Source organism: Oryx dammah, unplaced genomic scaffold (genome assembly GCF_014754425.2).
Source record: "Oryx dammah isolate SB20612 unplaced genomic scaffold, SCBI_Odam_1.1 HiC_scaffold_1, whole genome shotgun sequence".
Taxonomy (NCBI): Eukaryota; Metazoa; Chordata; class Mammalia; order Artiodactyla; family Bovidae; genus Oryx; species Oryx dammah.
In genome coordinates this window covers 22,668,486-22,692,159 of record NW_024070185.1, presented here as the reverse complement: position 1 = coordinate 22,692,159, position 23,674 = coordinate 22,668,486, and the positions used below count along the sequence as shown (strand labels likewise).

The 23,674-nt window shown below is 40.0% G+C and overlaps 1 protein-coding gene and 1 non-coding gene across 2 annotated transcripts; both read right to left on the bottom strand.

Moving 5' to 3' along the window:
• Positions 1-17,317: 17,317 nt before the first annotated feature.
• TRNAS-GGA lies at positions 17,318-17,389 on the bottom strand. The gene has a single exon. It is a non-coding gene; the product is annotated as a tRNA-Ser (tRNA).
• A 1,731-nt stretch (positions 17,390-19,120) lies between these two features.
• LOC120862245 (interferon omega-1-like) lies at positions 19,121-19,591 on the bottom strand. The gene has a single exon (XM_040238368.1). The coding sequence runs from the start codon at positions 19,589-19,591 to the stop codon at positions 19,121-19,123; it is 471 nt and encodes a 156-aa protein (XP_040094302.1).
• Positions 19,592-23,674: the final 4,083 nt, after the last annotated feature.

Sequence of the window (23,674 nt, the reverse complement as noted above, 5' to 3'; positions counted from 1 at the left end):
TTTGTTTTTGCTTTTCATTTGCACTCTCCAAATGGGTTAGGACAGCATTTCTCAATCTTTTTTTTTTTTTTTCATGTTGCTCTTATTTCTTCTGACCACAGAGCCTTTTTAGATATATTTTAGGTGCCCTGACTGTGAAATTTTGATAGCACAGATATACTGGGTATGTTTTTATGTACTCTAAGGATATCTTTTCTCTGTACATAGAAAAAGGAAGTGTAAATCTTACTCTTTGTATTCAATGTAGAGTTGAGAATTACATAAAATTTTAAGCTATAACTTAAATGTGAAAGCTACTGATTTTTTTAAATTTATTATTTTATTGAGGATAATTGCTTTACAGAATTTTGATTCTTCCTACCCAGGAACATGGAATATCTCTCCATCTGTTTATGTCATCTTTGATTTCTTTCATCAGTGTCTTATAATTTTCTGTGTAAAGTTCTGTCTCCTTAGGTAAGTTTATTTCTAGATATTTAATTCTTTTTTTTGCAATTTTGAATGGGATTGATTCCTTAATTTCTCTTTCTGATTTTTCATTGTTAGTATATAGAAATGTAAGTGATTTCTATGTATTGATTTTGTATCCTGCAAACTTGCTAAATTCACTGATTAGCCCTAGTAATTTTCTAATACTATCTTTAGGGTTTTCTATGTAGAGTATCATGTCATCTGCAAATAGTGAGAGCTTTACTTCATCTTTTGCAATCTGGATTTCTTTATTTCCTTTTCTTCTGTGATCGCTGAAGCTAGGACTTCCAGAACTATGTTGAATAATGGTGGTGAAAGTGGACACCGTTGTCTTGTTCCTGATCTTAGGGGGCATGCTTCAGCTTTTCACCACTGGAAATAATGTTTACTGTAGGTTTATCATATATGGCCTTCACTGTGTTGAGGTAGGTTCCTTCTATGCCCATTTTTTGAAGAGGTTTAATCATAAACTGGTGCTGAATTTTGTCAAAGGCTTTTTCTGTGTCTTTTGAGATGATCATGTGGTTTTTATCTTTCAATTTGTTAATATGGTGTATCACATTGATTGATTTGCGTATATGGAAGAATCCTTGCATCCCTGGAATAAGCCCAACTTGATCATGGTGTATGAGTTTTTTGATGTGTTGCTGAATTCTGTTTGCTAAAATTTTGTGGAGGATTTTTTCATTTATGTTCATCAGTGATATTGGCCTGTAGTTTTCTTTTTGTGTGTTGTCTTTGTCTGATTTTGGTATCAGGGTGATGGTGGCCTTGTAGAATAAGTTTGGAAGTGTTCCTTCCCCTGCAATTTTTTGAAAGAGTTTTAGAAGTATAGGCATTAGCTCTTCTCTAAATGTTTGATAGAATTCTCCTGTGAAGCCATCTGGTGCCGAGTTTTTGTTTTGGGGAGAGATTTTTATCACAGCTTCAATTTCAGTGCTTATAATTGGGTTGTTCATAATTTCTATTTCTTCCTGGTTCAGTCTTTGAAGATTGAACTTTTCTAAGAACCTGTCCATTTCTTCCAGGTTATCCATTTTTTTGCCATATAATTGTTCGTAATACTCTCTTATAATCCAAAGTGTTTCTGCATTGTCTGTTGTAACCTCTCCTTCTTCATTTCTTTTTTCCCCATGATTTACATGCATTTTATTATTTTATGCAACAACTCAGTGATGTGATTGACTAAATAAACAACAGTCAACAAGCTGTTTTAGAGAAATGGGATTCCTTTCTCAGGATCATACAACTAACCGATGAGATGCTGGGGATTCAAACTTGTGTCTGTATGACTCCAAAACCTGGGGTTAACCTCAATGATAAACCTTCCTGCCATAGTTGCGGCCATTTTATTTTATTTTTATTTATTTATTTATTTTTTATTTTACTTTACAATTTTGTATTGGTTTTGCCGTACATTGACATGAATCCACCACGGTGTACATGCGTTCCCAAACATGAACCCCCCTCCCACCCCCCTCCCCACAACATCTCCCTGGCTCATCCCCATGTACCAGCCCCAAGCGTGCCGTATCCTGCATCGGACATAGACTGGCAATTCGATTCTTACATGATATTATACATGTTTCAATGCCATTCTCCCAAATCATCTCACCCTCTCCCTCTCCATCTGAGTCCAAAAGTCCGCTATACACATCTGTGTCTTTTTTGCTGTCCTGCATACAGGGTCGTCATTGCCATCTTTCTAAATTCCATATATATGTGTTAGTATACTGTATTGGTGTTTTTCTTTCTGGCTTACTTCGCTCTGTATAATCGGCTCCAGTTTCATCCATCTCATCAGAACTGATTCAAATGTATTCTTTTTAATGGCTGAGTAATACTCCATTGTGTATATGTACCACAGCTTTCTTATCCATTCATCTGCTGATGGACATCTAGGTTGTTTCCATGTCCTGGCTATTATAAACAGTGCTGCGATGAACATTGGGGTACATGTGTCTCTTTCAATTCTGGTTTCCTCAGTGTGTATGCCCAGCAGTGGGATTGCTGGGTCGTAAGGCAGTTCTATTTGCAATTTTTTAAGGAATCTCCACACTGTTCTCCATAATGGCTGTACTAGTTTGCATTCCCACCAACAGTGTAGGAGGGTTCCCTTCTCTCCACACCCTCTCCAGCATTTATTGCTTGCAGATTTTTGGATCGCAGACATTCTGACTGGTGTGAAATGGTACCTCATTGTGGTTTTGATTTGCATTTCTCTAATAATGAGTGATGTTGAGAATCTTTTCATGTGTTTGTTAGCCATCCGTATGTCTTCTTTGGAGAAATGTCTATTCAGTTCTTTGGCCCATTTTTTGATTGGGTCATTTATTTTTCTGGAATTGAGCTGCAGGAGTTGTGGATTTATCTCTGGGCTTTCTATTTTGTTCCATTGATCTATATTTCTGTCTTTGTGCCAATACCATACTGTCTTGATGACTGTGGCTTTGTAGTAGAGCCTGAAGTCAGGCAAGTTGATTCCTCCAGTTCCATTCTTCTTTCTCAAGATTGCTTTGGCTATTCGTGGTTTTTTGTATTTTCATACAAATCTTGAAATTATTTGTTCTAGTTCTGTGAAAAATATCGCTGGTAGCTTGATAGGGATTGCATTGAATTTGTAAATTGCTTTGGGTAGTATACTCATTTTCACTATATTGATTCTTCCAATCCATGAACATGGTATATTTCTCCATCTATTAGTGCCTCTTTGATTTCTTTCATCAGTGTTTTATAGTTTTCTATATATAGGTCTTTAGTTTCTTTAGGTAGATATATTCCTAAGTATTTTATTCTTTTTGTTGCAATGGTGAATGGAATTGTTTTCTTAATTTCTTTTTCTACTTTCTCATTATTAGTGTATAGGAATGCAAGGGATTTCTGTGTGTTGATTTTATATCCTGCAACTTAACTATATTCATTAATTAGCTCTAGTAATTTTCTGGTAGAGTCTTTAGGGTTTTCTATGTAGAGGATCATGTCATCTGCAAACAGTGAGAGTTTTACTTCTTCTTTTCCAATTTGGATTCCTTTTACTTCTTTTTCTGCTCTGATTGCTGTGGCTAAAACTTCCAGAACTATGTTGAATAGTAGTGGTGAAAGTGGGCACCCTTGTCTTGTTCCTGACTTTAGGGGAAATGCTTTCAATTTTTCACCATTGAGGATAATGTTTGCTGTGGGTTTGTCATATATAGCTTTTATTATGTTGAGGTATGTTCCTTCTATTCCTGCTTTCTGGAGAGTTTTTATCATAAATGGATGTTGAATCTTGTCAAAGGCTTTCTCTGCATCTATTAAGATAATCATATGGCTTTTATTTTTCAGTTTGTTAATGTGGTGGAAGTTTACCTTCCTCTGCAATTTTCTGGAAGAGTTTGAGTAGGATAGGTGTTAACTCTTCTCTAAATTTTCGGTAGAATTCAGCTGTGAAGCCATCTGGACCTGGGCTTTTGTTTGCTGGAAGATTTCTGATTACAGTTTCAATTTCCGTGCTTGTGATGGGTCTGTTAAGATTTTCTATTTCTTCCTGGTTCAGTTTTGGAAAATTGTACTTTTCTAAGAATTTGTCCATTTCTTCCACGTTGTCCATTTTATTGGCATATAATTGCTGATAGTAGTCTCTTATGATCCTTTGTATTTCTGTGTTGTCTGTTGTGATCTCTCCATTTTCATTTCTAATTTTATTGATTTGATTTTTCTCTCTTTGCTTCTTGATGAGTCTGGCTAATGGTCTGTCAATTTTATTTATCCTTTCAAAGAACCAGCTTTTGGCTTTGTTGATTTTTGCTATGGTCTCTTTTGTTTCTTTTGCATTTATTTCTGCCCTAATTTTTAAGATTTCTTTCCTTCTGCTAACTCTGGGGTTCTCCAGTTCTTCCTTTTCTAGTTGCTTTAGGTGTAGAGTTAGGTTATTTATTTGACTTTTTTCTTGTTTCTTGAGGTATGCCTGTATTGCTATGAACTTTCCTCTTAGCACTGCTTTTATAGTGTCCCACAGGTTTTGGGTTGTTGTGTTTTCATTTTCATTAGTTTCTATGCATATTTTGATTTCTTTTTTGATTTCTTCTGTGATTTGTTGGTTATTCAGAAGCGTGTTGTTCAGCCTCCATATGTTGGAATTTTTAATAGTTTTCCTCCTGTAATTGAGATCTAATCTTAGTGCATTATGGTCAGAAAAGATGCTTGGAATGATTTCGATTTTTTTGAATTTATCAAGGTTATATTTATGGCCCAGGATGTGATCTATCCTGGAGAAGGTTCCATGAGCACTGAGAAAAAGGTGAAATTCATTGTTTTGGAGTGAAATGTCCTATAGATATCAATTAGGTCTAACTGGTCTAATGTATCATTTAAAGTTTGCATTTCTTTGTTAATTTTCTGTTTAGTTGATCTGTCCATAGGTGTGAGTGGGGTATTAAAGTCTCCCACTATTATTGTGTTGTTGTTAATTTCCCCTTTCAGACTTGTTAGCATTTGTCCTGCATATTGTGGTGCTCCTATATTGGGTGCATATATATTTATAATTGTTATATCTTCTTCTTGGATTGATCCTTTGATCATTATGTAGTGGCCTTCTTTGTCTCTTTTCACGGCCTTTGTTTTAAAGTCTATTTTATCGGATATGAGTATTGCCACTCCTGCTTTCTTTTGGTCTCTATTTGCGTGGAATATCTTTTTCCAACCCTTCACTTTCAGTCTGTTATGTGTCCCTTGTTTTGAGGTGGATCTGTTGTAAGCAGCATATAGACGGGTCTTGTTTTTGTATCCATTCGGCCAGTCTTTGCCTTTTGGTTGGAGCATTCAATCCATTTACGTTTAAGGTAATTATTGATAAGTATGATCCCGTTGCCATTTACTTTATTATTTTGGGTTCGGGTTTATACTCCCTTTTTGTGTTTCCTGTCTAGAGAATATCCTTTAGAATTTGTTGGAGAGCTGGTTTGGTGGTGCTGAATTCTCTCAGCTTTTGCTTGTCTGTAAAGCTTTTGATTTCTCCTTCGTATTTGAATGAGATCCTTGCTGGGTACAGTAATCTGGGCTGCAGGTTATTTTCTTTCATCACTTTAAGTATGTCTTGCCATTCCTTCCTGGCCTGAAGAGTTTCTATTGAGAGATCAGCTGTTATCCTTATGGGAATCCCCTTGTGTGTTATTTGTTGTTTTTCCCTTGCTGCTTTTAATATTTGTTCTTTGTGTTTGATCTTTGTTAAATCGATTAATACGTGTCTTGGGGTGTTTCGCCTTGGGTTTATCCTATTTGGAACTCTCTGGGTTTCTTGGACTTGGGTGATTATTTCCTTCCCCATTTTAGGGAAGTTTTCAACTATTATCTCCTCAAGGATTTTCTCATGATCTTTCTTTTTGTCTTCTTCTTCTGGGACTCCTATAATTCGAATGTTGGAGCATTTCATATTGTCCTGGAGGTCTCTGAGATTGTCCTCATTTCTTTTAATTCGTTTTTCTTTTTTCCTCTCTGATTCATTTATTTCTACCATTCTATATTCTATTTCACTAATCCTATCTTCTGCCTCCGTTATTCTACTGTTTGTTGCCTCCAGAGTGTTTCTGATCTCATTTATTGCATTATTCATTTTATATTGACTCTTTTTTATTTCTTCTAGGTCCTTGTTAAACCTTTCTTGCATCTTCTCAATCATTGTCTCTAGGCTATTTATCTGTGATTCCATTTTGATTTCAAGATTTTGGATCATTTTCACTATCAATATTTGGAATTCTTTCTCAGGTAGATTCCCTATCTCTTCCTCTTTTGTTTGGTTTGGTGGGCATTTCTCCTGTTCTTTTGCCTGCTGAGTATTCCTCTGTCTATTCATCTTGGTTATATTGCTGTGTTTGGGATGGCCTTTTTATATTCTGCTAATTTGTGTAGTTCTCTTTATTGTGGAGCTTCCTCACTGTGGGTGGGGTTGTATCAGTGGCTTGTCAAGGTTTCCTGGTTAGGGAGGCTTGTGTTGGAGGTCTGGTGGGTGGAGCTGGGTTTCTTCTCTCTGGAGTGCAGTGGAGTGACCAGTAATGGGTTATGAGATGTCTAAAGTTTTGGAGTAACTTTGAGCTGCCTCTATATTGAAGCTCAGGGGTGTTCCTGTGTTGCTGGAGAATTTGCGTGGTATGTCTTGCTCTGGAACTTGTTGGCCCTTGGGTGGAGCTTTGTTTCAGTGTAGGTATGGAGGCGTTTGATGAGCTCCTATTGCTTAATGTTCCCTGAATTCAGGAGTTCTCTGATGTTCTCAAGCTTTGGACTTAAGCCTCCTGGTTTTGGTTTTCGGTTTTATTTTTACAGTGGTCTCTAGACTTCTCCATCTGTACAGCACTGATGATAAAACATCTAGGTTAAAGATGAAAAGTTTCTCCACATTGAGGGACACCCAGAGAGGTTCACTGGGTTACATGGAGAAGAGAAGAGGGATGGGGTATTTAGAGGTGACTGGAATGAGATGCGGTGAAATCAGAAGAGGAGAGAGCAAGCTAGTCAATAGTCACTTCCTTATGTGTGCTCCATAGTCTGGACTGCTCAGAGGTATTCACGGAGTTATACAGGGAAGAGGAGAGGGAGGAAGTAGACAGAGGTGGCCAGGAGGGTAAGAGAGAGGAATGAAAAGGAGAGAGACAAATCCAGCCAGTAATCAGTTCCTTAGGTGTTCTCCACCGTCTAGAACACACAGAGAATCACAGAGTTGGATATAGAAGAGATGGGGTCGGGGGGAGGAGAGACAGAGGCCACCTGGTGGAGAAAAAGGGGAGTCCAAAGGAGGAGAGAGTGGTCAAGCCAGTAATCTTGCTGTCAGGTAAAATTGGGTTTTGAAATGTACAAAATTGATAACAAAAACCAAAAAGCAAAGATTAAAAATCTAGAGTAGAGGTTGGATTTTCAAAAATACAATATTAAAGAGAAGAAGCAGAAGGAAAAAAGAAAAAAAAAACACAAGAATTATTAAAAAAAAAAAAAAACACCACCAACGACCACACAAAGACTATATATGGTGTTTGCCTTAAAAAAGTAGAGTCTTTTTTTTTTTTAAGTAATAGTAGGTTATAGAAATAAAAATTAGAGGAGAAATAGAAGACTTAACAATTTTTAAAAAATTTAGAAAAAAAAAGAAAAAAGAAAAAAAATAAGGAGTGATTGTAAAAATAGTAAAGATATATCTGGCCCTTCTCTGATGTTGTGGGCCATGTGGGGTCACTTCCAAGGCGGTTCCCTCCGTTTAACTTCTTCTGTTTGCTGGTCTCTTCAGTGTCTGAATTCCGTCCTGACACAGGGGGGCGGTGGTGGACACTTTTTTTTTTTAGGCTCACTAGTTCAGTCGCGCTGTAGGGAGGAGGGGATGCTGCAAACAAATAGAACTGTCGTGGGCACACAGTGTCTCAGCCCTGCTGGACCTGTCCCTTCTCATGGCGCACAAACCACTCCGGCTCTACGGTGCTCAGCCGGGAACCGTCTGAGGCCGGCCCTAGGCTGCGTGCACCTCCCCGGTCTAAGCCGCTCAGGTTCGGTGCTCAGGTAGCCCTCAGAGGCACAGATTCAGTTGGGACTGCATTTTGTGCCCTTCCCAGGTCCGAGTAGTTCAGGTGTTTGGCGAGCGCGGTCGCTGCGACTTGTCGCCTTTTCTGTCTCTGCTGCTCAGTTTTCTGGGTGTACTGCTGGCGCTCCTTGTGAGGCGGATGGTGACTGTCCAGCATCCCCAGAAGTCTTAGTAAAGAAGCCTGCCTGCAGTTTGTTAGGTAAAGTCTCTCCGGGGCTGCGATTGACCCTTTCCAGCCCTTACGGCTCTGGCTGCCTGTCCCCGGCGGGGGATGGTCTGCAGCCGGCTATTTCCGTTCCGTCCTTTGTTCTGTGCGCGGTCCTGGCGGTGTCTTATGTTCCAGCTTTTCGCGTGGTAGCTATCCCCCAGTTGGTTTGCTAGCCCAAGTTCGATTGCTCTGGTTACGCGTGGGGCGTTTCTGCCCGATTCTTACAGAGCGCGGCAGCCCGCGCCTCCCGCGCTTCCCTGCCCTGCCCCCACTTGCTAGTGGCGGATGCAGGCGTCTGCGCGGCTTTTCCACTGGGGGAGTTACTGTTGGGCTTGTAATCTGTTGGTTTTAATTAGTTATTTATTTTTCCTTCCTGTTATGTTGCCCTCTGTGTTTCCAAGGCTCGCCGCAGACTCGGCAGGGAGAGTGTTTCCTGGTGTTCGGAAACCTCTCTTCTTAGAATTCCCTTCCCGGGACGGGCTTCCCTTGCCGGGATGGAGCTCCCTCCCCACCTCCTTTGTCTCTTTTCTTGTCTTTTATATTTTTTCCTACCTGTTTTTGAAGACAATGATCTGCTTTTCTGGTTGCCTGATGTCCTCTGCCTGCATTCAGAGGTTGTTTTGTGGAGTTTGCTCCACGTTGAAATGATCTTTTGAGGAATTTGTGAGGGAGAAAGTGGTCTTCCCGTCCTATTCCTCCGCCATCTTAGGACCGCCCTCCTTCTTCATTTCTAATTTTGTTGATTCGATTCTTCTCTCTTTGTTTCTTGATGAGTCTGGCTAAAGGCTTGTCAATTTTGTTTATTTTCTCAAAGAACCAGCTTTTAGTTTTATTAATCTTTACTATTGTTTCTCTCATTTCTTTTTCGTTGATTTCTGCTCAGATCTTTATGATTTCTTTCCTTCTACTAACTTTGTGGGGGTTTTGTACTTCTTTTTCCAGCTGTTTTAGGATTAAACTTATGTTGTCTATTCAATGATTTTCTCGTTTCTTGAGGTAAGATTGTATTGCTATAGACTTCCGTCTTTGGACTGCTTTTGCTGCATCCCATAGGTTTTGAGTTGTGTTTTCACTGTTATTTGCTTCTAGAAATTTTTTTATTTCCCTTTTTATTTCGCCAGTAATCTGTTGATTATTTAGAAATGTGCTGTATAATTTCCTTGTGTTTCTGTTCCTTACAGTTTTTTCCTTGTAATTAATATTTAGTCTCATAGCGTTGTGGTTGGAGAAGAAGCTTGGTATGATTTCAATTTTCTTAAATTTACCAAGGGTTCATTTGTGACCCAAGATGTGGTCTACCCTGCAATATGTTCCATGTGCATTTGAGAAGAAGGTGTGTTCTTCTGCATTTGGATGGAATGTCCTGAAGATATCAATGAGATCCATCTCATCTCATGTATCATTTTAAGACGTGTGTTTCCTTAGTAATTTTCTGTTTTGATGATCTGTCCATTGGTGTGAGTGGGATGTTACAGTCTTCTACTGTTATTGTGTTACTGTCAATTTCTCCTTTTATGTCTGTTAGTGTTTGTCTTATGTATTGAGGTGTCCCTATGTTGAGTGCATAGATATTTCCAATTGTTATGTCTCCCTCTTGGATTGATCCATTGATCATTATGTAGTGTCCTTCCTTATCACTTGTAATCTTTATTTTAAGGTCAATTTTGTCTGACATGAGGATTGTTACTCCAGCTTTCTTTTGCTTCCCATGTGTATGGAATATATTTTTGCATCCTCTCACTTTCAGTCTATATGCGTCTTGAGGTCTGAAGTGGGTCTCTTGTAGACAGCATATATATGGGTATTGTTTTTATATCCATTCAGCCAGTCTGTGTCTTTAGGTTGGAACATTTAATCCATTTACATTTAAAGTGATTATTGATATATATGTTCCTATTGCCATTTTCTTAATTATTGTGGGTTATTTTGTAGATCCTTTTCCTTCTGTTGAATTTCTCGACCATCTAAGTCCATTTAACATTTGCTGTAAAACTGGTTTGGTGGTACTGAATACTCTTAACTTTTGCTTGTCTGAAAAGCTTTTTATTTCTCAATCAATTTTGAATGAGATCCTTGCCGGGGACAGTAGTCTTGGTTGTAGATTTTTCCCTTTCATTCCTTTAAATATATCCTGCCATTCCCTTCTGGCCCTCAGAGTTTCTGCTGAAATTTCAGCTGTTAAGCATATGGGGTTTCCCTTGTATGTTACTTTTTCCTTCTCCCTTGCTGCTTTTAATATTCTTTCTTTGTGTTTAGTCTTTGTTAGTTTGATTGGTATGTGTCTTGGCGTGTTTCTCCTTGGGTTTATCCTGTATGGGACTCTTGCTTCTTGGACTTGATTGACTATTTCCTTTTCCATGTTGGGGAAATTTTCAATATAATCTCTTCAAAAAATTTCTCATACCCTTTCTTTCTCTCCTCTTTTTTGGGACCCCCTATAATTCAAATGTTGGTGCATTTAATATGGTCCCAGAGGTCTCTTGAGACCATCCTCAGTTCTTTTGATTCTTTTAACTTTATTCTGCTCTTCAGAAGTTATTTCCACCATTTTATCTTCCAGCTCACTGATTTGTTCTTCCACTTCAGATAGTCTGCTATTGATTCCTTCTAGAGTATTTTTAATTTTGGTAATTATGTTGTTTGTCTCTCTCTGCTTATTCTTTAATTCTTCTAGGTCTTTGTTAATGGATTCTTGTTTTCTCTCCATTTCACTTTCAAGATTTTTTATCATCTTTACTATCATTATTCTGAATTCTTTTTCAGGTATTTTGCCTATTTCCTCTTCATTTATTTGGATTTCTGTGTTTCTAGTTTGTTCTTTGATTTCTGTAGTATTTCTCTGCCTTTTCATGACTATTTTTTTAAACTTATTTTGTCTGAGGTCTCGTTTTCCCAGGTTTCAAGGTTGAATTCTTTCTTCCTTTTGGTTTCTGCCCTCCTAAGTTTGGGCCAGTGGTTTGTGTAAGTTTCTTATAGGATGAAATTTGTGCTGAGTTTTTGTTTGTTTGTTTTTCCTCTAATGGGCAAGGCTGAGTGAGGTGGTAATCCTGTCTGCTGATGATTGGGTTTGTATTTTTGCTTTCTTTGTTGTTTAGATGAGGTGTCCTGCACAGGTTGCTACTGGTGATTGGGTGATGCTGGGTCTTGTATTCCAGTGGTTTCCTTTGTTTGTGTTCTCATTATCTGATGCACCCTAGGGTTAGTTCTCTGGTAGTCTAGGGTCTTGGAGTCAGTGCTCCCACTCCAAAGGCTCAGGGCTTGATTTGTGGTCAGAAATAAAGATTCCACCAGTGGTTTGTTATGGCATTAAGTGAGATTAAAACAAATATCCAAAACAAGAAACCAAAGATGAATCCCAGACAAGTGGCAGTTACAAAATCAGGTAAATAATAATGAAAATAATGGAATATACACATATGCACATATACCCATGAGCAATGTCAAAACAGTCCAACAAAGATAAAGTACATTAGACTGAGGTGGTGAAAAAAGGAAATAAAAAATTATATTTACCAGTTAATCACAAAACTAACTAAAGCACAGACTGGAAAACAAAGCTAAAGCAAGGTGCCAAGTAGGGAATAAAGCAATAAAAAAAGACTAAGAAATATGTTGTGAGAAAAGGAAAGAAAGAAATGAAGGAAAGAATAGATATGCAAAGTTAGAAAGAGGTAGATGAAGAAGATTTATATACATTAAAAATTAACTGCAAGGGGAAAAGAGCAGTAGGAAAGGCACACAAAGGAATAAGTGTATAAATAATATGTTTAAAAAATTAGAAGTTAAAATTATAAAAAAGAGAAAAGAGGAAAAAAACAGAAGAATAAAGAAAATAGGAGAAAAAACAAAAGGATAACTATGCAGAACTGCAAAAAGCCTAGCGTAGATACAGAGGCCTCTACCAATAAAAAGTGTGACCGAATATACACGCATATGTATATATCCATAAGCAAAATCAAAATGGTCCAACAAAAATAAAGTATTATAGACTGACCCAGCAAACAAAGGAAACCAAAAAGTATATCTACCAGAACAAAACTAAGAAAGCTATTGAATTATACTTTAACTTTATAAACCAAGTATCCTGAGTGACTTTTAATGTCATATGTTTACTTATATAAGTAGGAATGTATCAAATTACATATTCAAATGGAACTTACATAAATACTTTATAATAATACAAGGTATATACACTCTTGGAAGTCATTCAAAACTGCTCAAATCATTGAATAACTTAAAATAGTTCTTTAATATTTATTTTAGGTAACTAACATTGAATTTTCTTCATATCAGAAAGTAATTTTTCATTTTACATCATGCTAGAGATTCATCTGGATATTATCAACATTTTTTTTTCTGTTCAACACTTGGATATGTTGAACAGCTATAGTAGAATTACATAAAAATATGTATTTTTGTATTTTATTTATAAATACAATTTTCCATTTTTATTTAATTTCTGGAGCCCAAATCACACTGAGATTCAAACATAAGTAACATGTGCAAGACAGCCAATGGTTGCTCATAAGTATGGAAAGGCCACCTCTCACAATATGACTTTGAGATCAAGCAAATGATGGAGAGAAAGTCCTCCAGTGAACCATCAAGTTGCCTTAGGTTGCACCACTAACCTTGTATACAATTTGTTTATATTCCATAAACTCAGTCTCAATGCTTCCCTTATGTATGATACACAAGAAAGGCCAAAGACAGAAATAAATACTAAGGAGTCAGATTTTGTTGTATTAGATTGGGTTTTGAAGTGTAATAATAAATCATTGTAATGACAAGCTTTGTTCATGTTTCAGAAAACTAATGTCTGCATGCATGGAAGTAGCATTATCCTCAGTGAGAAACCGTGATTGCACTCATCTCACATGCTAGTAAGGTAATGCTCAAAATTCTCCAAGCCAGGCTTCAGCAATACATGAACCGTGAACTGCCTGATATTCAAGCTGGTTTTAGAAAAGGCAGAGGAACCAGGGATCAAATTGCCAACATCTGCTGGATCATTGAAAAAGCAAGAGAGTTCCAGAAAAACATCTATTTCTGCTTTATTGACTATGCCAAAGCCTTGACTTTGTGGATCACAATAAACTGTGGAAAATTCTGAAAGAGATGGGAATACCAGACCACCTGACTTGCCTCTTGAGAAATCTGTATGCAAGTCAGGAAGCAACAGTTAGAACTGGACATGGAACAACAGACTGGTTCCAAATAGGAAAAGGGATACATCAAGGCTGTATATTGTCACCCTGCTTATTTAACTTCTATGCAGAATACATCATGAGAAACGCTGGACTGGAAGAAACACAAGCTGGAATCAAGATTGCCAGGAGAAATATCAATAACCTCAGATATGCAGATGACACCACCCTTATGGCAGAAAGTGAAGAGGAACTCAAAAGCCTCTTGATGAAAGTGAAAGAGGAGAGTGAAAAAGTTGGCTTAAAGCTCAACATTCAGAAAACGAAGATCATGGCATCTGGTCCCATCACTTCATGGGAAATAGTTGGGGAAACAGTAGAAATAGTGTCAGATTTTATTTTTGGGGGCTCCAAAATCACTGCAGATGGTGATTGCAGCCATGAAATTAAAAGACACTTACTCCTTGGAAGAAAAGTTATGACCAACCTAGATAGTATATTCAAAAGCAGAGACATTACTTTGCCGACTAAGGTCTGTCTAGTCAAGGCTATGGTTTTTCCTGTGGTCATGTATGGATGTGAGAGTTGGACTGTGAAGAAGGCTGAGCGCCGAAAAATTGATGCTTTTGAACTGTGGTGTTGGAGAAGACTCTTGAGAGTCCCTTGGACTGCAAGAAATTCCAACCAGTCCATTCTGAAGGAGATCAACCCTGGGATTTCTTTGGAAGGAATGATGCTAAAGCTGAAACTCCAGTACTTTGGCCACCTCATGTGAAGAGTTGACTCATTGGAAAAGACTCTGATGCTGAGAGGGATTTGGGGCAGGAGGAGAAGGGGACGACCGAGGATGAAATGGCTGGATGGCATCACAGACTCGATGGACGTGAGTCTGAGTGAACTCCGGGAGATGGTGATGGACAGGGAGGCCTGGCGTGCTGCGATTCATGGGGTCGCAAAGAGTCAGACACAACTGAGCAACTGAACTGAAGTGAACTGATCCATGTGAATCTTTCTCTCTGTTCCTTTGCATTAAATTTCAGATTTGCCAAATGACTTTCAAGTTCCAATCCAAGTCTATTGTTTTCAAATAAAAGGAAACCATCTTTGTAATTAATTCAGAATGGGATAAATATTGATTATTTCATGGGAGATTTAACTTTTGGCTCTGGTACTGAATTCTTTTATGTTACAGTGGATTTTATGCTATCTTGTCCCCTTATGTTCCAAACTTCAAATAAGAGACATGTGACCGTGTTTGGCAAATCAGCTCTGTAGTGACTGAACTCTGTCTTCTTCTCTGTGGTATCCTCTGTACCAGGCCCAGTGTAATCGTGCAACAAGTTGGTTTTTGGTGTTTATTTATTTATTCACTTCCGGATGCCCTGGGTCCTCACCGCTTGCCCGGACTTCCGTCAGTCGTGGCCAGTGGGGGCCGCTCTTCCCCGCAGTGCCTGGTTTCCTTGCTGTGCGGTCCTCCTCAGGCTCCAGCGTGCAGGCTTCAGGAGCTGCAGCACGCGGGCTCTGGAGCAGGGTCTCAGCAACAGGGGGGCACTGTCTTAGTTGTTCCGTGGCAGGTGGACACTTCCTGAACCAGGGATCGAATCTGTCTCTCCTGAGGAAGATTCTTCTTCACTGCACCATCAGGGAAGTCCTCAACAAATAATTGTAGCTAAAGCAGTTTCTCAGATTTCCTCCTACTACTGGAAGGCATTTACAAATGACCAAGCTATTTTTCTTCATCTGGGCCCTATTTCCTGGAATGATAATAGAGTCTGGTATTTCCACTCTATTCCTGCTGGTACCTGTCATACTGAGTTTGTTGCTAAAACCACTAGGAGTCTCCTTCCTTGAAGGCACATGGGGTCTGGGGATTCAAGTAGCAAGTGCAACACACTTTTCAGCCTTTGCCCAGCACTATATTAAACTCATGGAGAAGGCAATGGCACCCCACTCCAGTACTCTTGCCTGGAAAATCCCATGGACGGAGGAGCCTGGTAGGCTGCAGTCCATGGGATCGCTGAGAGTTGGACATGACTCAGTGACTTCACTTTCACTTTTCACTTTCATGCATTGGAGAAGGAAATGGCAACCCACTCCAGTGTTCTTGCTTGGAGAATCCCAGGGATGGCAGAGCCTGGTGGGCTGCCGTCTATGGGGTCGCACAGAGTTGGACACAACTGAAGCAACTTAGCAGCAGCAGCAGCAGCATATTAAACTCAGGAGGATGCCTCACCCCTAATTGTCCTCAACTAGGTCATGATTCCAGAAAACATCTACTTTTGCTGCATGGAATACACTAAAGCCTTTGACTGTGTAGATCACAACAAACTGTGAAAAACTTCAAGAGAAAGGAATACCAGGCTACCTTATGTGCCTCCTGAGAAATCTGTATGCAGGTCAAGAAGCAACAGTTAGAACTGGACATTTAACAGTGGACTGGTTCCAAACTGGGAAAAGAGTACATCAGGACTGTATACTGTCAGCCTGCTCATTTAACTTATATCCAGAGTACATCATGTGAAATGCTGGGCTGGATGAAGCACAAGCTGGAATCAAGATTACCGGGAGAAATATCAATAACCTCAGACATGCAGATGACACCACCGTTATGGCAGAAAGCAAAGAGGAACTAAAGGAACACATTCCTTAAAGATGAAAGTGAAAGAGGAGTGTGAAAAAGCTGGTTTAAAACTTAAAACATTCAGAAAATGAAGATCATGGCATCCGGTCCCATCACTTCATGGAAAATAGATGGGGAAACAATGGAAAGAGAGACAGACTTTATTTTCTTGGGCTCCAGAATCACTGCAGATGGTGACTGCAGCCATGAAATTAAAAGACACTTGCTCCTTGAAAGAAAAGTTATGACAAACCTAGAATGCATATTAAAAAGCAGAGAGAATACTCTCCTGACAAAGGTCCATCTAGTCAAGGCTATGGTTTTTCCAGTAGTCATGTATGGATGTGAGAGTTGGACTATAAAGAATGCTGAGTGCCAAAGAATTGATGCTTTTGAACTGTGGTGTTGGAGAAGACTCTTGAGAGTCCCTTGGACTGCAAGGAGATCCAACCAGTCCATTCTAAAGAAAATTAGTCCTGATTATTCATTGGAAGGACTGATGCTGAAGCTTAAACTCTAATGCTTTGGCCACCTCATGTGAAGAGCTGACTTACTAGAAAAGACCCTGATGCTGGGAATGATTGAAGGCAGGAGGAGATGGGGATGACAGAGGATGAGATGATTGCCTGGCATCACTGACTCGATGGACATGAGTTTGAACAAGCTCTGGGAGTTAGTGATGGGCAAGGAAGCCTGGCATGCTGCAGTGCATGTGGTCGCAAAGAGTTGGACACAACTGAGGGACTGAATTCAACTGAGGTCATGATAGAAAAGAACATGCCGGGTGTCATATACAGAGCCATGTATCTGGACTCAAACTCTCCCTGAGGCTCGCAGCTCACAGCAACCAGGCAGTTTACCACAGTTCTCTTGGTGGATCTTTACCGACATGGCAATTACTTCTACATTGATCCTGAGATACTTCAGAGACTCCTCACAAGGAATGATGAATGATCATTTCCATGCTCCATTTATTCCACTGCATTGGCTGTGGAGTTCCATTTCAGTACGACTTCCAGTATTTGACACGTAATAATTAAAGCCTTATGACAGGTTGAAAATCTAGAGTTTGGATATGAATCCCTGATTTCCTTTTTTTGCCTGCTAACCTGCTTTTTTTTTTTTTTTTTGGCTCAGCGTAACTATATTCTTACAAGCATGTAGACTTTAAAGCCCTTTATGTTCTGAATGGTTGAAAGTGAAAGTGAAGTCGCTCAGTTGTGTCCAACTCTTTGCAACCCCATGGACTGTAGCCTACCAGGCTCCTCCCTCCATGGGATTCTCCAGGCAAGAGTACTGGAGTGGGTTGCCATTTCCTTCTCCAGGGGATCTTCCCGACCCAGGAATTGAACCCGGGTCTCCTGCATTCCAGGCAGACGCTTTAACCTCTGAGCCACCAGGGAAGCCCGTTAGGGCCCCCACAAAATTCATATCTTGAAGTCCTAAACCCCAAACTAATGATATCAGGTGATAGACGATTTGGGTGTGGGGATGGAGACTTCACAAAAGGAAATAATGCCCTTATAAAAGAGGTGGATACAAACTAGTCCCTCTCCTGCCCTGTGATGATACAATGAGAACTCTGCAGTGTGAAACCTGAAGCCGGCTCTCACCACAACTGGACCACACTGACCTCCAGTTCTTGGATATTCAGACTTGAGAACTAATTTGCAGCAATACAGTTCTGATCTTTGCAAAGTACCCAGTCTATGCTATTTCGTTGAAGAAGCTTGAACAATAAGAAATACATGCCCTGTTTTATCCTAAGAATACCTCCAGGAGTCTGTAAAATACCTGAAAGGAGAAATCAGCTTCCTCAACCTCGTTTCCTTGACATTTCATCTTGGCTGTAACATTTCTTGAGCTCAATTAATATTCATGTGACATCAATTCACAAGGATAGTAATATTAGGAGAAACAATAATACCAACATCTGTTAATAGATATGATATGATAACACAATAATTTAAATATTCTTCATGGTTCTACAAGGGAGGATATGATGGAATAATGTGTGAGATAATTTTTAAAGATCATTTGCAGAAATATTTTCAAGTTTGCATTTTCAATATTTGGAAGGTATGGTGACTGGAAGACCCACTGTCCCCTTTTGGTTCAGTGATTCCTGATCATTCTTTCCTTGTCTCCCTCAAGTAATAAGGAAACACTTTGTCTACACTTGTAGATGTTTTCCTCATTGGCCTATGCCTTTGGGAGTCAACCTGAATGCTTCTTTCAAATAGTCTATGATGCTCTGAACTCTGACTGACATCTCTGTCATCTTCCCCAAGCTGAAACTGTGATATAAGAGTTTGTCAGAGTGTGTGCAAGCAAGAACATTGGAGTTCCCCTTGCACACCCACCCAGAGCTCCATTAGGACAAATAGTTGCAAAAATGAAAAAATGGTCTTGTGCACTGAACTTGTCTTCTCCTCTCTTAATCATCCAATTTTCCCCAATTTCCTTGCCATGAGACTCCCATGAGGATAAGTCCAGGCCATGTAACGTGAGAAGTGCTATTACCCCATCTAGCCCTGGTCCTTGGAAGCATCCCATGGGATCCACCAGACTTTTCTCTTTGCCTTCAAGGAGAATAGACTCAAGTGCTACAGGCAAATTTGGAGTCACAGGCCGATGATAGAAAAAATCTCAAAACAATGGCACCAATGTTTTCAACTCACTCTTTGGAGGAGAGAAAGCTAGAATATTCACCTGATCAAGACCTACGTTGTGCTCTTCGAAGAAGGAAAGAAAAGTGTCCACTAGATTCAAATTCCTGACACATTGCTGTTTACTTGTTAAAGAAGCTAAGTATTAGGTTAACTGATAAAACCTTTAACAACATATTCTCTTAAAAACTCTTCCATAAAAAATAAATTTCATATGTTGAAAATAGCAAATACCCTCAACACATAAAAAATCTTTTAAATTATGTTATAAAATTATTTAAGAAAAGAGATTGTGTTTCTCTGTCTAAATATTTTTGTAAAATTGTGATTTTCATTTCAGACATTTTTCAGCTTGTAAGCAAACAGATGATCAGTTTGGAGGCTTAAGCAAACAACAGTCTGATTGAATGGACAGTTGTCACAAGTATAATTTTCATTGTATCTGTTCACTTTTCTTGAGAATTCTTACATGAGGGAAAGGCACTTTACAATTTCCACTCTGACAACCTCCCAGGCACAGGGGCTGTATTCCTTTCCCTTCAGGTAGAGATGGATTCCTTGGAAATACTTCCGGACATCAATTCCCAAATTGGGGCAATCCAGAGTCACTTCTTTCAGCTGTTCCAGGCTCTGACCCAGGCTGGAGAGCAGTTTGTCGAGGAGGGTGCTGTTCCAAGCAGCACAGCTGCTCTCCATGGTGAAGAGGTTGGAGATCTGCTGGAGCATCAGTTGGTGATAACAGGTGCCTTGAGTCATCTGGATTGGGGTGATATTCTCTCTTCTCCAAGGAAACTTGAAGTGGTGTCTGTGCTCTAGGCATGACTGGGAGGGGATCGTTTTCATCTGTCTCAAACGTATGAAGAATTTGTTGTCAAGAGGACAAGCAGGGATGGAGCAGAGCATCACCCCTGACACTAGCAAATAGATCTTGGCCATAGAGAGTTTGGAGAAGGCAATGGCACCCCACTCCAGTACTCTTGCCTGGAAAATCCTATGGACGGAGGAGCCTGGTAGGCTGCAGTCCATGGGGTCGCTAAGAGTCGGGTACGACTGAGCGACTTCACTTCCATTTTTCACTTTCATGCAGTGGAGACGGAAATGGCAACTCACTCCAGTGTTCTTGCCTGGAAAATCCCAGGGACGGGGGAGCCTGGTGGGCTGCCCTCTAGTCTGACGCGACTGGAAAGACTTAGCAGCATAGAGAGTTTCCGTGATTCACTGGAAGGCCAACAGGGGGCGCGCGGACACCACTAATCAATGAGCGAAAGGTTTCTCTGCTGGGTCCTGGCACAGCGCCCTTCTCTGGGCGTTCACAAGACGGTGGAGGATGTCTTCTTATCGGTTTTATTAGTGAGTTTGCGAATTCTGAGACTTCTTTCAGCGGGTTTGGCAGCCAGAGGAAAAGCGTCGCTGCTCAGAGACCAAGTTGGTGCTCCTTGAGTTAGTGCACCAAGAAATCTTCAATCTAAGTCCTCGCCAGAGACGTTTTGTTTTGTGGTAAGCCCGGAACCTTGCGTTTTCTGGTTTCCTCTGAGTGTTGTGCCGGAGAAGGCGATGGCACCCCACTCCAGTGCTCTTGCCTGGAAAATCCCATGGGCGGAGGAGCCGGGTAGGCTGCAGTCCGTGGGGTCGCTAAGAATCGGACATGACTGAGCGACTTCACTTTGACTTTTCACTTTCATGCATTGGAGAAGGAAATGGCAACCCACTCCAGTGTTCTTGCCTGGAGAATCCCAGGGACGGGAGACCCTGGTGGGCTGCCGTCTCTGGGGTCGCACAGAATCAGACACTACTCAAGCAACTTAGCAGCACTCGTTGCTGCTTCTTTTGTTGTGCCTTCTTTTTGCACAGAAACTTGAGCGAGGCCACTTTTACAAAGAAAATGCCTTTACGGAGGCCTTTAAAGCAGAGAATCAGAGCGAGTTGGGGCCGATTTTACAGATTCGGGCTCATTTCTGGCGCGATGAAGGGACAGCTCACGGAAAGGGGGACTTGGCGGCGATGGGACTACTGGACGGAGTTGCGGACGCCCTGGGGGTGAGACGCAGCGCGGTCCCACCCGAGGACGGGGGAGCTGTCCGCCCCTGGAGATGCTCTGGGACTTTCAGGGTGTCGTTCAAGGAATTGGCCTTTGAAGTAGGGGAGAAAGTATTGAGCAACTGAAAAGTAGGAATATTCAAAAACTCACAGCACTGTATTTTTATGAGTTTAAATTTATATTTAATTATATTTGTCTCATTAAATATTTAAAATTTTTATTTTTGAAATATTTTAAAATATTAAATATATGATATTAAAATATGAGTATTGAAATATTCATTTTATGAAAATATTTAAATGTTAGATACTATATTAAAATATGAGTATTAAAATGATATTGATTTTTATTAGTATTTTATTAAATTCTTTTTAAGCTATGGTTTATTTATACTGAAACGAATATAATATGATTTTACTTTACTGGCTTTAATGGAAGCCAACTCATTAATATATTCAAGATCACTTCTATATTTGTTTGACAGTTTCTTGTGACTCTGTGACAGTCTTAAATAATTTTTATTTAACCCGAGTTTCTGAAACACCGCTGCCAGCACCCCACCTTGAGTGTAGTGTAGAAAAAAGAATTAGTGCAGATGTCCCTGGTCCAATGAGTAAGACTGTGCTTTCAATGCAGGAGGCGCGAATTTGATGCCTGGTCTGGGAATTAAGATCCCACATGCGATGCTGTGCAGTCAAAAAGAAAGGAAGAAGAGGGAAGAGAGAGAGGGAGAGAGGAACCAAAGGAAGAAGAGGCAGTGTCCTGTACAAAGCGTTGAGGGCATTTACAGGTCTGATCTTTGCATTTTCTTTGGGAAGAATTTTATAGGTGAAATGAAAATTGCCCGGATTTCATTGGCAATGTGAAGCCTTTCTTTGTAAGGCACGTATGGTCTTGCAAATGAAAAGGCATTTCTTGTCTTTCTTGAAAATTTTGATGTTTTGTTCAGCGCATATATTTTGGTATTTTCATTTTTTAATATTGAGTTACAGTATGATGTCTTAGACTTCGTGCTTTTTAACATTTCATACTCAAGAGAAGTCCTTTCTTAACTTTACCCCAATACTAACCTAAGAAATAGCTTTAGAAGTACTGTTGCCACCTTCCCTGGTGGCAGAGAAGGTATAGGAATGTCCCATTTCTTGTCATCCTCTCCTCTGTCACATTTTATAACTGATTTCCTGGTCTCTTAACCATTAAAAAAAAAAATCTCTGTCTTAATATCACCAGAAGGGGTCTGAGACTACTGAGGATGATGTTAGGGACTGTTTACCTCATTTATACTCTTCACAGAGCAGCTATTATTTTGTAAGACAATTTTTTAAGATGCTGGTCCCAAGCAAAAGGATTCAAGTGCTGTAATATTTCTTTTAATAATGTTTCAGGACTGCTGTAAGCATGGAATCTTGGGATCTTCTCCTTCACAACCCCCTCTCCTAGACTTTGATTTTGGTGAGCCTCAAAACACAGCATTTTAGCCATTTTCCTCCTCTCCACATCTTTTCTTTAAAAAAAAGTGTCATTTTTTTTCTTTTAGAAAAAAAATTTTTCTCTACAAAAAATTTCCTAACGACAAATCTGATTTCTTTTTCTCTCAGTATGATTTTGAAGTATAATATAATCTGTAGCTTAAAAAGTAGCATCAGAGGTGGTCTAAAACTTTCTGAGATTGAGAAAAGGGACTGCTTATTATCTCATTTATTAGCAGAGAAATTGTGTTTTATTAGACAATTTTCCTGGAATCTGTTTCTCTGCAAAGAACTTAAAGTGCTGTGGGATTGCCCTCCATAATGCACCAGGCGCTGATCAAAAGGGAGGAAACGTGGACTTCTGGGCTGCTTCAGAGCCCTGCAGGCGGTCCTCTCCTAGAATTAACACTTGAGCCTCAACACGCAGCCCCTCGGCAGTGTTGAGATTTGCAGGCAAAACTTCTCTTGGTTGGACTGAGGGTGGAGTAAAGAGGTTACTATTGGTTATATGCATCATGAGAAATGACGGGCTGGAGGAAGCACAAGCTGAAATCAAGATTGCGGGTAGAAATATCAATAACCTCAGATATGCAGATGACACCACCCTTATGGCAGAAAGTGAAGAAGAACTAAAGAGCCTCTTGATGAAAGTGAAAGAGGAGAGTGAAAAAGTTGGCTTAAAGCTCAACATTCAGAAAACGAAGATCATGGCATCTGGTCCCGTCACTTCATGGCAAATAGGTGGGGAAACAGTGGAAAGAGTGGCTGACTTTATTTTCCTGGGCTCCAAAATCACTGCAGATGGTGATTGCAGCCATGAAATTAAAAGATGCTTACTCCTTGGAAGGAAAGTTATGACCAAACTAGAAAGCATATTAAAAAGCAGAGACATTACTTTACCAACAAAGGTCTGTCTAGTCAGTTCAGTTCAGTTCAGTCGCTCAGTCATGTCCAACTCTTTGTGACCCCATGAATTGCAGCATGTCAGGCCTCCCTGTCCATCACCAACTCCCGGAGTTCACTCAAACTCACATCCATTGAGGTGGGGATGCCATCCAGCCATCTTATCCTCTGTCGTCTCCTCCTGCCCCTAATCCCTCCCAGCATCAGAGTCTTTTCCAAGGAGTCAACTCTTCTCATGAGGTGGCCAAAGTACTGGAGTTTCAGCTTTAGCATCATTCCTTCCAAAGAACACCCAGGACTGATCTCCTTTAGAATGGACTGGTTGGATCTCCTTGCACGGCTATGGTTTTTCCAGTGGTCATGTATGGATGTGAGAGTTGGACTATAAAGAAAGCTGAGCACAGAAGAATTGATGCTTTTGAACTGTGGTGTTGGAGGAGACTCTTGAGAGTCCCTTGGGCTACAAGGAGATCCAACCAGTCCATACTAAAGGAGATCAGTCCTGGGTGTTCATTGGAGGGACTGATGTTGAAGCTGAAACTCCAATACTTTGGCCACCTGATGCAGAGAGAGCTAACTCATTTGAAAAGACCCTGATGCTGGGAAAGA